The sequence below is a fragment of the Staurois parvus genome, unplaced genomic scaffold (genome assembly GCF_062004578.1).
Source record: "Staurois parvus isolate SC_StPar_1 unplaced genomic scaffold, SC_StPar_1.0 ptg001317l, whole genome shotgun sequence".
NCBI classification, from domain to species: domain Eukaryota; kingdom Metazoa; phylum Chordata; class Amphibia; order Anura; family Ranidae; genus Staurois; species Staurois parvus.
Window position 1 is genome coordinate 348,294 of NW_028319113.1, and position 17,175 is coordinate 365,468.

At 50.4% G+C, this 17,175-nt stretch overlaps 1 protein-coding gene across 1 annotated transcript; it reads right to left on the minus strand.

Annotated features, from left to right (window-relative positions):
* Positions 1-8,670: 8,670 nt before the first annotated feature.
* On the minus strand, positions 8,671-13,624 carry LOC149437081 (lymphokine-activated killer T-cell-originated protein kinase-like). Its single transcript, XM_089661159.1, has 2 exons — positions 13,414-13,624; positions 8,671-10,155 (listed from the first exon to the last, which is right to left on the minus strand). Exons 1-2 carry the CDS (start codon positions 13,622-13,624, stop codon positions 9,953-9,955), a joined length of 414 nt encoding a protein of 137 aa, XP_089517285.1. The 3' UTR covers positions 8,671-9,952.
* Between the last annotated feature and the right edge of the window lie 3,551 nt (positions 13,625-17,175).

Consider the following 17,175-nt stretch of genomic DNA (forward strand, 5'->3'; position numbering starts at 1 on the left):
GTAGTGCAGCGCTAAGAACAATCTATAACTAAATAAATAAGTGAAATGTAAATGAATAGTATAAACGCACTTCACTGATAGGTGCATTAAAATTTTTAAAAAGACTCGCATACCGATTATAGGTGCGTCTTAGATTTGCTAGTATATAAATAATGAATAAAATCAAATAGTAATCTGCATAATAAACACATAAGTCTAAATGCGTAATAATCTCAAAATGTCCTTGAAAATTAAAATACAGATCTCCAGATGGCTCAGTTAGATCCCAGTGTGCATATAATCCTCAGGTGCATGTGCCGATAAATGTATAAAATGCGCACTCACCAGATGCGCTAATAAAAAAAACGCGTATCAATATTGCTGATCAGCCACAGGTTCCTTCTAAGAGTAATCTTCATTGGAGTTGTTGCCTTCAGCTTAGTATTGGGGTGAAGTTATCACCCTGGACTCCCCCCAAGCAGAGCTTGGTTTAGAGAAGAATGGTTTCCGGTTGTTTTCATTGACATATGGGTTATTTAACCCCTTGTTGTCGGCGCCTCCTGGCCCTTTAAGGGTTCCAGGAGGCGGGGGGTGGGGTTTTAGGGTCATGTGACTGCTGTGATTTTCTGTCACATGATCGGGGAAAGATCCCGATCAAAAGAGAACGGGACCTTTCCGTGAGTACCGAACGTGTGTGGTGGGAGTGCGCAGGGCATGCGCTCTCAGCACATATGGTTTTTTTTTAAATAGAACACAAATGTGCGGCCGCTTGGTGTCTAGGCCCAGACGCCGGAAGGCCGCACATTTGTGTTCGGCCGGCGCCAAGAGGTTGGCAGCCCTTACGCATACCCGGTGAAGTGACTGCCCTCAGGTGATAGAGATGAAGCAAAGCCTCCTACATAAGTTGTACCGGTTTATCTAGACCATCTGTCCCCTCCATCCAAAGTACAGAATTTACACAGGATCTCTCAGCTCTCATAATCCGGGGTGGGGAGCTGAAGTTACATCGGTGAAGAGAGCTCTGAGAGCTGATTGGAGGGAAGAGACACACCCCCTTTAATAGCCTCAGCTCAGTCCTTGTGTAATCTGCTAGAGGTCCCTCCCCTGTCACCATTTTTCTCTTGGTGTCAGAAAAACCTGTCAGAAGTGATTCATGAAGATAAAGGAACAAAGCAACGGACAGAAATGCCACTTAATGCTCTGGACTGAGACAAGTAGGCACCATAGAGGGAAATGTTTTGATCATATTTCATATCAGGTTTACAACCATTTTAAAGTGTAACTGTAGGTAGTTCCACATAAAGCACTCAGTGAGTGTAACTCCTCACACGGTTTTGAGTTGGCTTCAGGTCCTTTTCCCCCCTCACTTCTCACAGGGACTAGTGCAGCAGTGGGAGCTGTCAGTCAAATCTTGGGGGCGTGGGAGGGAGGGACTCTGAGCCACACACTGGGGTTGATTTACTAAAACTGGTTCACTCAAACTGGTGCAGCTGTGCACGGTAGCCAATCAGCTTCTAGTTTGTTCAAGTTACGCTTTGGTAATAAAACCTGGAAGCTGATTGGTTTCTATGCAGAACTGCACCAGACTCTGCACTCTCCAGCTTTAAATAAAAACTCCACTGTGTCTATAGATGCACACAGCACAGCTTGGGAGTGAGCCTGCAGGTGTACAGTGATTAGCAAATGGAAATCCTGGAGGAACCTTCTGCGCACTGCCAATTACGCTCTAGCAAATGTTGGAATAAAAAAAACAAACAAAAAAAACAGGGATTTTTAGTTCACACATATTACATAGTTAGTCTGGCTGAAAAAAGACAAAAGTCCATCCAGTTCAACCATTAAAAAAAAAAAAAAGTTATAATCCTACACCCACAGTTGATCCAGAGGAAGGCAAATTACAATACATGTTTAAGCTGGCCAACTGCATCCCTCTTTGGCCTCTTACTTGATTAAAGGTGTTGCACTATAAAAAGTAATTGCTGGAAGGGGCTGGAGCCAGAGGCAAATGACTTGTTTTTTTTGGGGGGGTGGAGGTCCACTTTAAGGCAAAAGTAATGAGGGTAAGTGAAAAAGAATTGATGCTGCGCTAATATTAAATATTTATAAAAGTGTCAAGAAAATAGCTTTACAATATAAACCTAAAATTAAATCAAAGAATGTTGAATAGAATACACAGGAAGATATCCATTATTTTGGATATCTTCCTGTGTATTCTATTCAACCTTTATTCTTTGTGATTTCATTTAACAGTGAAAATACACCCCAAAAAATATATATAAAAATGTAAACTAGGTACACCATTAATAATCAATAGGTGACTATGGGTGAAAATACTTAAGTGTACCTAGGTTACACCTTTTATATTTTTTTGGGGTGTATTTTCAGTGTTTACACATGAAAACATCCAAAATAATGGAAAACACTGAAAATACACCCCAAAAAACAAAAGGTGTAACTTAGGTACACCATTAATAAATAGGTGACTATGGGTGAAAATACTTATTAATGGTGTACCTAGGTTACACCTTTTATATTTTTTTGGGTGTATTTTCCATTATTTTGGATATTTTCATGTGTAAACAGTGAAAATACACCCAAACAATATATATAAAAGGTGTAACCTCGCTACAACATTAATAAATAGGGGAGTATGGGTGAAAATACTTGTTAATGGTGTACCTAGGTTACACCTTTTATATATTTTTCGGGTGTTTTCACTGTTTACACATGAAAACATCCAAAATAATGGATAACACTGAAATTACACCCAAAAAATATATAAAAGGCGTAACGTAGGTACACCATTAATAAGTATTTTCACCCATAGTCCCCTATTTATTATTAATAGTGTACCTAGGTTACACCTTTTATATATTTTTCGGGTGTTTTCACTGTTTACACATGAAAACATCCAAAATAATGGATAACACTGAAAATACACCCAAAAAATATATAAAAGGTGTAACTTGGTACACTATTAATAAATAGGGGACTATGGGTGAAAATACTTATTAATGGTGTACCTAAGTTACACCTTTTATATATTTTTTTGGGTGTATTTTCAGTGTTATCCATTATTTTGGATGTTTTCATGTGTAAACAGTGAAAATACACCCAAAAAATATATAAGGTTTAACCTAGGTACACCATTAATACTAAATAGGGGACTATGGGTGAAAATACTTATTAATGGTGTATCTAGGTTAAACCTTATATATTTTTTGGGTGTATTTTCACTGTTTACACATGAAAACATCCAAAATAATGGATAACACTGAAAATACCCCCCAAAAAATATATAAAAGGTGTAACTTGGGTACACCATTAATAAGTATTTTCACCCATAGTCCCCTATTTATTATTAGTGTACCTAGGTTACACCTTTTATGTATTTTTTGGGTGTATTTTCACTGTTTACACATGAAAACATCCAAAATAATGGATAACATTGAAAATACACCCAAAAATATATAAAAAGGTGTAACCTAGGTACACTTCAGTATTTTCACCCATAGTCACCTATTATTAATGGTGTATCTAGGTTACATTTTTATGTTTTTTGGGTATATTTTCACTGTTATCCATTATGTTGGATATCTTCATGTGAATTCTATTCAACATTTATTCTTTGTGATTTAATTTTATATGTTTAGATTGTGAAGATTATCTTTTCTTGACAATTTTATATATATTTAATATTAGCTCAGCACCAATTATTTTTCACTTTGCATTGTTCCATTTGGTATATGGTAAGGTGGTAGCAGCTTTTAATACAGATTAGGCACCTAGAGAGCGCGGGAGGACTACATAGATATATTGAGGGTAAGCAGTTAAAGTGGAAGTAAAGTCCACTTTGTAAGTCTTACCTGTAGGTACAGTGAATATCTCTGAAACGTTCACCATTGAGGAGATATTCACACAGCATGCAGCCAGTGATGGCACCAGTGCATGTTCTCTGAAGGTACGGTACAGTGTGTGGAACCTTCACCTTAGGTTCATACCTATACAGCGGTGCGGGCCGTGCTTTGCATGGGCACAAGAGCCCATTCATTTGAATGGACTCCCATGCCATGCAGGGAAAGAAGTCTCTGCACTTCTTTGGAAAGTTCAGCCCGCACGGGAACCTCTGTTCCCAGTATCGTTGCATTTCCCGGTACTCCAGCCATTCATGCTGATGGAGTCTACAAACCCAGAAAGACCACCTTGTAAAGAGGGGGAGCACCGGGGAGCTGTGACCATGTAGTGCTGGAATGCTCTGTCTGCAGCAGGGGCAGACTGACAACTCATGGGGCCCCTGGGCAATAGGGGATCACGTGGCCCCTGTGTCCTTGCCCAAACTCAAAAAGGCCTATGAAAAAAGGTACCAGGAGCATCTCATGGGTCCCCCTACTGACCCCCGCGCAGTGCCCAGGTTTCCAAATAGTCCGCCCCTGGTCTGAGGTGCAACCTGGCGGTGTTGGATGGACTGAAACATGATATCCCAGAGGTGTTCTATTAGATTTAGGTCAGGTGAGTGTGGGGGCCATTCAATGGTATCAATGCCTTCATCCTCCAGGAACTGCCTGCATACTCTCCCCACATGAGGCCGGGCATGGTCATGCACCAGGAGGAACCCAGGACTCGCTGCACCAGTGTAGGGTCTGATAATGGGTCCAAGGATTTCATCCCGATACCTAAAGGCAGTCACGGTGCCATTGTCTGTCCTGTAGAGGTCTGTGGCAGAGATGGCCACCAGGCTCACAAATTACATCACTGGAGGGGAGGTGCAATAGACTTTAGTCTTGTTTACAGGTTTTCCCTCCCCAGCAAAAAAACAAAAAAAACAGTAGCCTGGCACATTTACCTTCATACTCCAGGGTTTCTCAACCAGGATTTCTCCAGCGATTGCTAGGGAACCCTTGAGCAATTTCTGTGGTCTTTTAAGCTATCTGTAAGGGGGTAATTCTTCCCCATGACCACAAGTGTAAGGAGCGTTCTTCCCACTGACCGCCAAGGTAAGGAGCGTTCTTCCCACTGACCGCCAAGGTAAGGAGCGTTCTTCCCACTGACCGCCAACGTCAGGGGCCTTCTTCCCACTGGCCGCCAACGTCAGGGGCCTTCTTCCCACTGGCCGCCAACGTCAGGGGCCTTCTTCCCACTGGCCGCCAACGTCAGGGGCCTTCTTCCCACTGGCCGCCAACGTCAGGGGCCTTCTTCCCACTGGCCGCCAACGTCAGGGGCCTTCTTCCCACTGGCCGCCAACGTCAGGGGCCTTCTTCCCACTGGCCGCCAACGTCAGGGGCCTTCTTCCCACTGGCCGCCAACGTCAGGGGCCTTCTTCCCACTGGCCGCCAACGTCAGGGGCCTTCTTCCCACTGGCCGCCAACGTCAGGGGCATTCTTCCCACTGGCCGCCAACGTCAGGAGCATTCTTCCCACTGGCCGCCAACGTCCGGAGCATTCTTCCCACTGGCCGCCAACGTCCGGAGCATTCTTCCCACTGGCCGCCAACGTCCGGAGCATTCTTCCCACTGGCCGCCAACGTCCGGAGCATTCTTCCCACTGGCCGCCAACGTCCGGAGCATTCTTCCCACTGGCCGCCAACGTCCGGAGCATTCTTCCCACTGGCCGCCAACGTCCGGAGCATTCTTCCCACTGGCCGCCAACGTCCGGAGGATTCTTCCCACTGGCCGCCAACGTCCGGAGGATTCTTCCCACTGGCCGCCAACGTCCGGAGGATTCTTCCCACTGGCCGCCAACGTCAGGAGCATTCTTCCCACTGGCCGCCAACGTCAGGAGGATTCTTCCCACTGGTCGCCAACGTCAGGGGCATTCTTCCCACTGGTCGCCAACGTCAGGGGCATTCTTCCCACTGGTCGCCAACGTCAGGGGCATTCTTCCCACTGGTCGCCAACGTCAGGGGCATTCTTCCCACTGGTCGCCAACGTCAGGGGCATTCTTCCCACTGGTCGCCAACGTCAGGGGCATTCTTCCCACTGGTCGCCAACGTCAGGGGCATTCTTCCCACTGGTCGCCACCGTCAGGGGCATTCTTCCCACTGGTCGCCAACGTCAGGGGCATTCTTCCCACTGGTCGCCAACGTAAGGGGCATTCTTCCCACTGGTCGCCAACGTAAGGGGCATTCTTCCCACTGGTCACCAACGTAAGGGGCATTCTTCCCACTGATCACCAACGTAAGGAGCATTCTTCCCACCGACCATCATACTAATCTATCATGTATTGTAGATATAGTATTATCTAGCAGGGATTCCCTGAGCTGGGTAAGGTATTTCAAGAGTTCCTCATTGTTGAACAGGTTGAGAAAGGCTGCTCAACTCTCCACCTTTCAGCATGTTCCTTGCTAGTGCATGGACCAATCTTACACTGCTTGGATCAAAAGGATAGATATAATAATAATAATAAAAAAAAACATTAACCACTTGCCTTTTTTTTGGTGGACTTTCAGGTTGACTCACATTTATGTTGCGAATGGGAAATAATAAATTTTGCAAAAACTAAACAAGGACTGGCCTAGGGTATGCTAGGATATTATGACTGCCAAGATTAATCTGCCAATCTCAGGAAATGCTAGATGCCTGTCTACCTGACTGACTTGTAAGTCATCCAGAAAAAGCACAGAGCAAGATCAGGGTCCAAAAAAAAAAAAACCACACACACGCAAAATTAGTTCATAACCGCTCTCCTTTGACCTCGGCTCACACTGCTGCAACTTAGGATCCGACTTGTGAGACCAAGTCACATGGCATGTGAAATCCCATAAGCAGGTCCGGTTTTAGAAAAAGGTTCCTGTACTACTTCAAAGCGACTTCTATCCGACTTGTGTCCATACTTTAATGGAAGTCACCTCCCAAGTCCAATCCTCATCGATATGGATGTGATTTGGATCCGACCTTACAAGATTACCCAGGCATTCCCTGAAAGTTACTTTAAAGTAGTTCTCAAGTTGCCTGGCAAAGTCACACGTGCAGGTTGCAGTAGTGTGAACTGAGATTTGGGGTCCCCTCACACAGACGTTCAGTCTCCAAACCCCCCCCCCCCCCCCCCCAGGAGTTCAGTCATGTTTTTTCTCCAAAGAAAAAATAAAATTCTCAGTTGCTACATCAGGTTTTTTTTACATCCTTTACTAATGCAAACACTGACCGTATGTTCATTTATTATTATTATACAGTATTTATATAGCACTAAAAGGTTTGCTCAGCGCTGTACATTATAGTGGGGGACAGAACACAACCCCACACAACAGATGATCAGGTTTACATCTGATAGTCCATGGAAATCTATTGGTGTCCATCTTTCATGTGTAAAACAGGCAGATGAAAGAAGAAAAAGAAAGGAAAAAAAAACCAGGTGGGAAAAAACGTGCATACAGAACACCCGTGTAAAAGGACCCTTAGTGGCTTTTTTTTTTATGTCACCCGTGTAAAACGATCCTTAGTGGAGTTTTTCTCATCTTACACTCGTGTAAAAAGGACCCTTGGTGGGTTTTTTTTTTCCATCTGTCACCCGTGTAAAAGGACCCTTAGTGGAGATTTACCTCATCTGTCACCCGTGTAAAAGGACCCTTGGTGGAGGTTTTCCTCATCTTACACCCGTGTAAAAGGGCCTTTGGTGGAGGTTTTCCTCATCTGGCACCCGTGTAAAAGGGCCTTTGGTGGAGGTTTTCCTCATCTGGCACCCGTGTAAAAGGGCCTTTGGTGGAGTTTTTCTCATCTTACACTCGTGTAAAAAAGAACCCTTGGTAGAGTTTTTCCTCATCTTACACTTGTGTAAAAGAACCCTTGGTAGAGTTTTTCCTCATCTGTCACCCGTGTAAAAAGGACCCTTAGTGGAGTTCTTTTTTTAAAACTAAAAACGGAGGGGTGCTAGCTGCATCTTTGCACTTTCCATCAAAACAAGTTGCATAAAATTCGATGCTGAGGGGTGCAACTACCTCATGTGGACAGAACAGATTAAAATAATTTCATTAAGTCTTTTTAAAAAAAAAAACCAAACAGTTTATACTTGCCTGCTCTGTGCAGTGATTTGGCAGAGTGTGGCCCCAAACCTCCTCTTCTCAAGCCCCCCGTTGGCATTCCTGGCTCCTCCCTTAAAAATGCCCCCAAAGAAAGCCTCTTACTGACATCCCTGTACGGTAAAGCTTGAGCTCACCACAACACACACATTCCAAGCTGACGGTACGCCCTTCTTTGGATCCACCAACAACCAGGTAGTGCAAGGCTTCCCAAACTAGATACAAAGCGATTGGTTAGTTTAGGCAAGTCCTGAGATCACATTTTGGTAGATCTAACGTCAGTTGTGATTGTAACGTGTATGGTAACCATTTGTTGCAGAATCATCTATTCCCAGGATAGAAGCAGATCTGATTCTGTCTCGCCAACCCCCCCATCAATGCATTATGTGCTAGATGTAGCCATACAGAATAAGCCAGCAGTATTAGATGATGCAGACTAATCTCTAGCTCACCGGCAACACCATTGAATTCTGCATCATGGCCTCTGCAGCCGAGAGGTGCAAGTCACGGGTAGCATGCCGACCATGATGATTAAGAAGGGAAGCATTTAAATTATATAAAAAAAAAAAATGGCCGCTAAGGGGTAGCCAGTGCTACATACATCCACGGAGCTCTTCCCAATACACCGTCTTCCCTTCCAGAATGGGCATCTTATAGTCAAGTCCAGACAGAAACACCAACAAGCTTTGATTTGTTTTAATAATTAACATCTACAAAACATGAATAAAAAAAACACAAGACAACAGGAAAGAAGGACAAGAACAGTGAAAATGTCAACATGCACAGTACAAAGAATTTCTGATTTAAACTGTCAGTTTTAAAGGCACATTGACTGTTAAACAGAAGGGGGGGGGGGACCACAAAAAAACTAGCAACCCCCAAATTTTTCCTGGTACAGCATGGAGGCTGCAATACATTCTCCAAGCTGAAAGTGACACTGGGACATTTCTTCAAGCTGGCAGAAGCCCATCAATGACTGACCATCTCCTGCTATGGGCTCCAGGCAACCATTTTGGAGAGGACCGCAAGCCCTGCTTACAAGTACTCCCTCCTGATGGTTTTATTTGTTGATACCTATAGTAGGCGGGGAGATGGGTTGTATGCTATGCAAAGGCCCAAAGTAACTTCCTCAGTCGGAGTAGCCAGGCAATGCCTCCGCAGCCCCCCCCCCCCCCCCCCCAAACCACGGCTCAGACCCAGAAGTATCTGGAAACCAGCAGCCTGATGAGACCTTAAGACAGCCCACTTCAGCCAATAGGTACTTAACCTCTTCACACCAGCTGAACACAAATGTGCGGCCTCCTGGCGTCTGGGCCTAGACGCCGAGCGGCCGCACATTTGCGTTCTATTAAAAAAAATATATATATATATTTGCTGAGAGCACACGCCCTGCGCACTCCCAGCACATGTCCGTTAGTCACGGAAAGGTCCTGATCTCCGCTTTCGATCGGGACCTATCCCGATCATGTGACCGCCATGACGCGTCACATGATCCCTAAACCCTGCCCCGTGCTTCTGAAATTCTTAAAGGGCCAGGAGGCACCGGCGTGAAGGGGTTAAGGGCGCTATGCTGCAGTTTTGTGTAGGGAACTACAAAAGGGGTTGATAGAGGTAACGTTTGTTAAAGCAGGCAGTAATTTCACCATTTAGACCATATGCAAGCGCATCGTACATCATGTCCATATGGGGTTTCTAAGTTCTTCAAATCTAATTTTGTTTGCACGTGTGGCTAGGGGGAAGAGGGGTGGTAAAATAAGGTGGCTGAGATGTTTTACCCCCCCTCCCCCCCAACTGCGGAGTTTACTTCTGCTTTAAAAGCATTCACGCCTCTGCTCGAGAACAGAGCTCACAATCACGTTCACCTACAGTTATAGAAAACGTTACAGCAAAACAAAGCTGCCTTCTCAGTTAAAACATTAAAACCATTGCAACAGAAACCTTTAAACAGCATATAATAAACAATTTACTTGAGACCTTCCGCTTCCAAGGCCTCTACAATTTGAGCTGCAGAAGGCCGTTCCTTGGGGTCCTCGCTGGTGCAAATAAAGAACAATTCGATCACCTTCTGGTAGGACTCATCGAGCTCATCTATGTTAAGCGCTGGTCTCGTGCCCAAAGCTTCATAAAAAGCGTCCTCATCGAAGTCCTCTTCAGCGAATGAATCCTCTGTACAGACAATGGAGATGACCGGTTATTGGTTGCAGAATGCACAATAGATCTGATGAATAAACGGAATCTGAAACAAAGTCTACCTCATACCAATACTTGATGGGAATGAAGAATATAAAGCAACCTTCCTCCCCGTTAGCTGTGAAATGCCAACTCCTCGGGCCAGTAGAAACTAGCATTGGATGGTTGAATCATGAGAGATACGCGGCCCATTTGGACAGAAGGCGCGGCCCATTTGGACAGAAGGCGCGGCCCATTTGGACAGAAGGCGCGGCCCATTTGGACAGAAGGCGCGGCCCATTTGGACAGAAGGCGCGGCCCATTTGGACAGAAGGCGCGGCCCATTTGGACAGAAGGCGCGGCCCATTTGGACAGAAGGCGCGGCCCATTTGGACAGAAGGCGCGGCCCATTTGGACAGAAGGCGCGGCCCATTTGGACAGAAGGCGCGGCCCATTTGGACAGAAGGCGCGGCCCATTTGGACTCTGAAATTGAAGGAGCTCCACAGGAACTGATTGTAAGAAGATCACAAGGCATTGCGGCAATTGTTGATGATTTGGCGATAAGAAGGTGTCATTTAAAAAAGTTTTCCACCAAACTGAAATTTTTTTCTACTCATTAAAGTGGTTATAAAGCCTAAACCTTTTTTTCTTCCTTTTAAGGGGTTGTAAAGGCTCCACGTTCTTTACATTCATGCATTCGATGCATGAAAATAAAAACAAAAAACACAAACACTGTGTGCAGCAGCTCTCCCAACACTTACCTGAGCCCCATCCCGATCCAGTGATGTCCATGAGAACATCGGTTCTCCAGAGGCTCTCATTCCTGATTGGTTGCTGTCAATTACAGCTAGTGAGCCAAATCAGGAAAGGGAGGGAGAAGGGCTGAGCTGCAGCTCTGTATGTGAATGGACACAGAGCCATGGCTTGGGAGCCCCCATAGCAAGCTGCTGGCTGTAGGGGTGCCTGACAGGAAGGAGGGGAAAAGAAACCAGCGGGGGACCCGAGAAGAGGATCAGGGATGCTCTGTGCAAAACCACTGCACAGAGCAGGTATGTAAAAACAGGGTTTTTTTTAACCACTTCCCCGCCGCCCTAGCAGATATACTGCTACAGGGTGCCAGGGGTGTGCAAAGATCACACACACACACACATATATGATTTTGCATTTCTGGGTAGGGGGAAGCACACTCTAGACACAGCTGTCAATAACCAGGTCCCAGCCGGTGATTACCTGCCAGTGCCCGTTGATTACTAAAGATCTCCAACGTGGAGGACTGCTTTGTTTACCAACAGTCCTCCTCCCTGTCGGATCAGGCACACTGCTCTGGATAGCTATGCACAGCCATCCAGAGCAGTGTCCTTACAGTGAAGCACACTGACACCGCCCCTTAGTAAAACACTCCCAGCACACAGTTGACCCTTTGACAGCCCTTTATGTTAATCCCTTCCTGCCCATTGCCATTGTTTTTTTTTTTCAGCACTGATCACTGCATTGGCGTCACTGGGGATATCAGTGACACCAAGTCAGTTCCCCCCAGTGTCAGAATGTCCGCCGCAGTCCCGCCATAAGTCACCATTTGTAAAAAAAAAAAAAAAAAAAAAAAAAAAAAAAAAAAAAAAAAAACGCAGAGGCGATCAATCACCACCAAAAGAAAGCTCAATTCATTTGGAAAAAAAAAAAAAAAAAAAAAAAGGACGTAACTTTAATTTGGGTGCAGCGTTGCAGGATTGCACAATTGTCAGTTAAATTAATGCAGCGCCAGATCGTAAAAACTGTCCTGGTCAGGAAGAAGGGGGGGGGGGGAACCTCAGGAGGACAAGTGGTTAAATAAAAGACAAGACTATCACTTTAATGCAGTCTTCACATCAAGGAAAAAAAGGTTTAGGCAACAGTATCCCCCCCCCCCTTCTACTTATCAGAGCCCCAAATTGATCCAGCGCTGTGCCTATCTGCAGCTCTTCTCTTCCCTCACTTTTTGGTCTCACAGGCTTTGCTGACACATTGGAAGCCACTAGCTCCAGCTGCTGTCAAAACCAGTGTTGAGGGATCAGGGCCGAGTTGTCATGGGCTCTTTACCCCAATCGGTGATGCACTGTGTCCAAAGGACACAGCTCACCCTCAATCATCGCGTGCCAAGAATGAGGGCGCCGTAGGAACAATAGGCTAGGCGGCAACCAGTTAATTTGGGAGTAAAAGCAGTAAAATGGCAACTCTTCAGGCGTAAACTCACCAGTCCAGCACTGGAGGACTCAGAATCAGAGTCTCTCTGGCCATTTGCTCCAAAGTCGCTAGGGCCATGGGCAAAATCAGATATAAACACATGCAGGAAAGGGCACAGGAGCCTCAAAAACAGGTGAGTAAAGTCACCTTCGGTCAGCAGCAGGAACAAATGGAAGATCGAAGTTTCACATGGATCTTTGCAAGCAGCCCAACAGCAGGGAGATACTTCTGCCGATCTTGGTGGAGAAAAAAAGTGTAAGCTCTTGGAACACTCCATCCAGCAGATGATGGCAGTGCTCAGTCCTCCAGTGTTAACCTCTTCTGCATTAAGGTCAGTGGAAATGGGGAATTATTGTGGACAGCAACTTAAAGCGGAACGCCACCCAAAAGGGGAGCAGAACGCCACCCAAAAGGGGAGCAGAACGCCACCCAAAAGGGGAGCAGAACGCCACCCAAAAGGGGAGCAGAACGCCACCCAAAAGGGGAGCAGAACGCCACCCAAAAGGGGAGCAGAACGCCACCCAAAAGGGGAGCAGAACGCCACCCAAAAGGGGAAGTTCAACTTTAAACCCATCTCTCGTTCCCCATTAAGGATTTGCACCTTTGGGGAGCGAGCACCCGAATTTTACAGGTACCCACTACCACTGCGATCGCCTAGGCGATCGGAAGTTGTCCCCCCACACCCCAGTAGTCTTCTGGGACCCGTGACAGGTCCCAGAAGACTACAGGGTCATTCAGAAAGCGCAGTGCTTCTTGCACATATGTAGTGGGCACCCCCATGTGAAGCCGCAAGTTGTCACAGCCGGGTGCCCACACTGAAGATGACGGCTCCAGGGAGAGAAAGTTCCTGTCCCACTGCCGAAACAGTGCCGTATACTAGATCTGTTACAGTCCTGAAAGCTGCTGCATGAGTTCGAAGGAAATAGTTTGTTTGGACCAGCTTGGTCCAAACAAATTATTTAAAAGTTCTCCAAATCATGCAGTTTAACAGGACTTTAATTTTCATTCTAAACCATAAAGCTAAAATTTCACACCTTCATATTCGTTTTCATCTGGCAGGTTGAGGTGCGGTATGGACAGAGTCATCATCTCCCACAAGGTGAGGCCAAACGCATATATATCAGCCTTGTCCGTGATGACACCACCTTCCTCCAAAGTTTCCTTTGGTTTCCAGGACTCCGTTCCAATATAGTGGGCCTTTGGGTCATTCACTGGCAGGAGGCAAGAACACATGAAAGGGCACATATTAGGATTTGTTGTCAATTTAAAGTGTAAAAAAGATTTTAAGATAGGACTTGAAATACAAAACCAAAATTGTTTACAATACTGTAGATACATACAAATATATCAGGGGTCTCCAAACCTTCTAAACAAAAGGTCAGTTTACTGTCCTTCAGACTTTAGGGGGGCCAGACTGCGACCCCTCACTGGTGTCAGTGGGGGGGGAATAGCGCCCCGTCACTGGTGTCAGTGGGGGGGGGGGGGGAATAGCGCCCCGTCACTGGTGTCAGTGGGGGGGGGGGAATAGCGCCCCGTCACTGGTGTCAGTGGGGGGGGGGGAATAGCGCCCCGTCACTGGTGTCAGTGGGGGGGGGGGGGGGAATAGCGCCCCGTCACTGGTGTCAGTGGGGGGGGGGGGGAATAGCGCCCCGTCACTGGTGTCGGGGGGGGGGAATAGCGCCCCGTCACTGGTGTCAGTGGGGGGGGGGGGGAATAGCGCCCAGTCACTGGTGTCAGTGGGGGGGGGGGGGGGAATAGCGCCCAGTCACTGGTGTCAGTGGGGGGGGGGGGGGGGAATAGCGCCCAGTCACTGGTGTCAGTGGGGGGGGGGGGGAATAGCGCCCAGTCACTGGTGTCAGTGGGGGGGGGGGGGAATAGCGCCCAGTCACTGGTGTCAATGGGGGGGGGGGGAATAGCGCCCCGTCACTGGTGTCAATGGGGGGGGGGGGGGAATAGCGCCCCGTCACTGGTGTCAATGGGGGGGGGGGGGGGAATAGCGCCCCGTCACTGGTGTCAATGGGGGGGGGGGGGGGAGAATAGCGCCCAGTCACTGGTGTCGAGGGGGGGGGGGGAATAGCGCCCAGTCACTGGTGTCAGGGGGGGGGGGGGGAAATAGCGCCCAGTCACTGGTGTCAGGGGGGGGGGGGGGGGGGAATAGCGCCCAGTCACTGGTGTCAGGGGGGGGGGGGGGAATAGCGCCCAGTCACTGGTGTCAGGGGGGGGGGGGGGGGGGGGAATAGCGCCCAGTCACTGGTGTCAGGGGGGGGGGGGGGGGAATAGCGCCCAGTCACTGGTGTCAGGGGGGGGGGGGGGAATAGCGCCCAGTCACTGGTGTCAGGGGGGGGGGGGGGAATAGCGCCCAGTCACTGGTGTCAGGGGGGGGGGGGGGAATAGCGCCCAGTCACTGGTGTCAGGGGGGGGGGGGGGAATAGCGCCCAGTCACTGGTGTCAGGGGGGGGGGGGGGGGAATAGCGCCCAGTCACTGGTGTCAGGGGGGGGGGGGGAATAGCGCCCAGTCACTGGTGTCAGGGGGGGGGGGGGGGGGGGAATAGCGCCCAGTCACTGGTGTCAGGGGGGGGGGGGGGGGGGGAATAGCGCCCAGTCACTGGTGTCGGGGGGGGGGGGGGGGAATAGCGCCCAGTCACTGGTGTCAGGGGGGGGGGGGGGGGAATAGCGCCCAGTCACTGGTGTCAGGGGGGGGGGGGGGGGGAATAGCGCCCAGTCACTGGTGTCAGGGGGGGGGGGAATAGCGCCCAGTCACTGGTGTCAGGGGGGGGGGGGGGGGAAAAGCGCCCAGTCACTGGTGTCGGGGGGGGGGAATAGCGCCCAGTCACTGGTGTCAGGGGGGGGGGAATAGCGCCAAGTCACTGGTGTCAGGGGGGGGGGGAATAGCGCCAAGTCACTGGTGTCAGGGGGGGGGGGAATAGCGCCAAGTCACTGGTGTCAGGGGGGGGGGAATAGCGCCAAGTCACTGGTGTCAGGGGGGGGGGAATAGCGCCAAGTCACTGGTGTCAGGGGGGGGGGGGAATAGCGCCCAGTCACTGGTGTCAGGGGGGGGGGAATAGCGCCCAGTCACTGGTGTCAGGGGGGGGGGAATAGCGCCCAGTCACTGGTGTCAGGGGGGGGGGAATAGCGCCCAGTCACTGGTGTCAGGGGGGGGGGAATAGCGCCCAGTCACTGGTGTCAGGGGGGGGGGGGGGGGGAATAGCGCCCAGTCACTGGTGTCAGGGGGGGGGGGGGGAATAGCGCCCAGTCACTGGTGTCAGGGGGGGGGGGGGGGGGGAATAGCGCCCAGTCTCTGGTGTCAGGGGGGGGGGGGGGGAATAGCGCCCCGTCACTGGTGTCAGTGGGGGGGGGGGGGGAATAGCGCCCAGTCACTGGTGTCAGTGGGGGGGGGGGAATAGCGCCCAGTCACTGGTGTCAGTGGGGGGGGGGGGGGAATAGCGCCCAGTCACTGGTGTCAGTGGGGGGGGGGGGGGGAATAGCGCCCAGTCACTGGTGTCAATGGGGGGGGGGGGGAATAGCGCCCCGTCACTGGTGTCAATGGGGGGGGGGGGGGGGGAATAGCGCCCCGTCACTGGTGTCAATGGGGGGGGGGGGGGGGAATAGCGCCCCGTCACTGGTGTCAATGGGGGGGGGGGGGGGAATAGCGCCCCGTCACTGGTGTCAATGGGGGGGGGGGGGGAATAGCGCCTCGTCACTGGTGTCAATGGGGGGGGGGGGGAATAGCGCCCAGTCACTGGTGTCGAGGGGGGGGGGGGAATAGCGCCCAGTCACTGGTGTCAGGGGGGGGGGGGGAAATAGCGCCCAGTCACGGGTGTCAGGGGGGGGGGGGGGGGGAATAGCGCCCAGTCACTGGTGTCAGGGGGGGGGGGGGGGAATAGCGCCCAGTCACTGGTGTCAGGGGGGGGGGGGGGGAATAGCGCCCAGTCACTGGTGTCAGGGGGGGGGGGGGGGGAATAGCGCCCAGTCACTGGTGTCAGGGGGGGGGGGGGGAATAGCGCCCAGTCACTGGTGTCAGGGGGGGGGGGGGGAATAGCGCCCAGTCACTGGTGTCAGGGGGGGGGGGGGGGGAATAGCGCCCAGTCACTGGTGTCAGGGGGGGGGGGGAATAGCGCCCAGTCACTGGTGTCAGGGGGGGGGGGGGGGAATAGCGCCCAGTCACTGGTGTCAGGGGGGGGGGGGAATAGCGCCCAGTCACTGGTGTCAGGGGGGGGGGGGGGGGGAATAGCGCCCAGTCACTGGTGTCAGGGGGGGGGGGGAATAGCGCCCAGTCACTGGTGTCGGGGGGGGGGGGGAATAGCGCCCAGTCACTGGTGTCAGGGGGGGGGGGGAATAGCGCCCAGTCACTGGTGTCGGGGGGGGGGGGGGGGAATAGCGCCCAGTCACTGGTGTCAGGGGGGGGGGGAATAGCGCCCAGTCACTGGTGTCAGGGGGGGGGGGGGGAAAAGCGCCCAAGTCACTGGTGTCAGGGGGGGGGGAATAGCGCCCAGTCACTGGTGTCAGGGGGGGGGGAATAGCGCCAAGTCACTGGTGTCAGGGGGGGGGGAATAGCGCCAAGTCACTGGTGTCAGGGGGGGGGGAATAGCGCCAAGTCACTGGTGTCAGGGGGGGGGGAATAGCGCCAAGTCACTGGTGTCAGGGGGGGGGGAATAGCGCCAAGTCACTGGTGTCAGGGGGGGGGGAATAGCGCCAAGTCACTGGTGTCAGGGGGGGGGGAATAGCGCCCAGTCACTGGTGTCAGGGGGGGGGGAATAGCGCCCAGTCACTGGTGTCAGGGGGGGGGGAATAGCGCC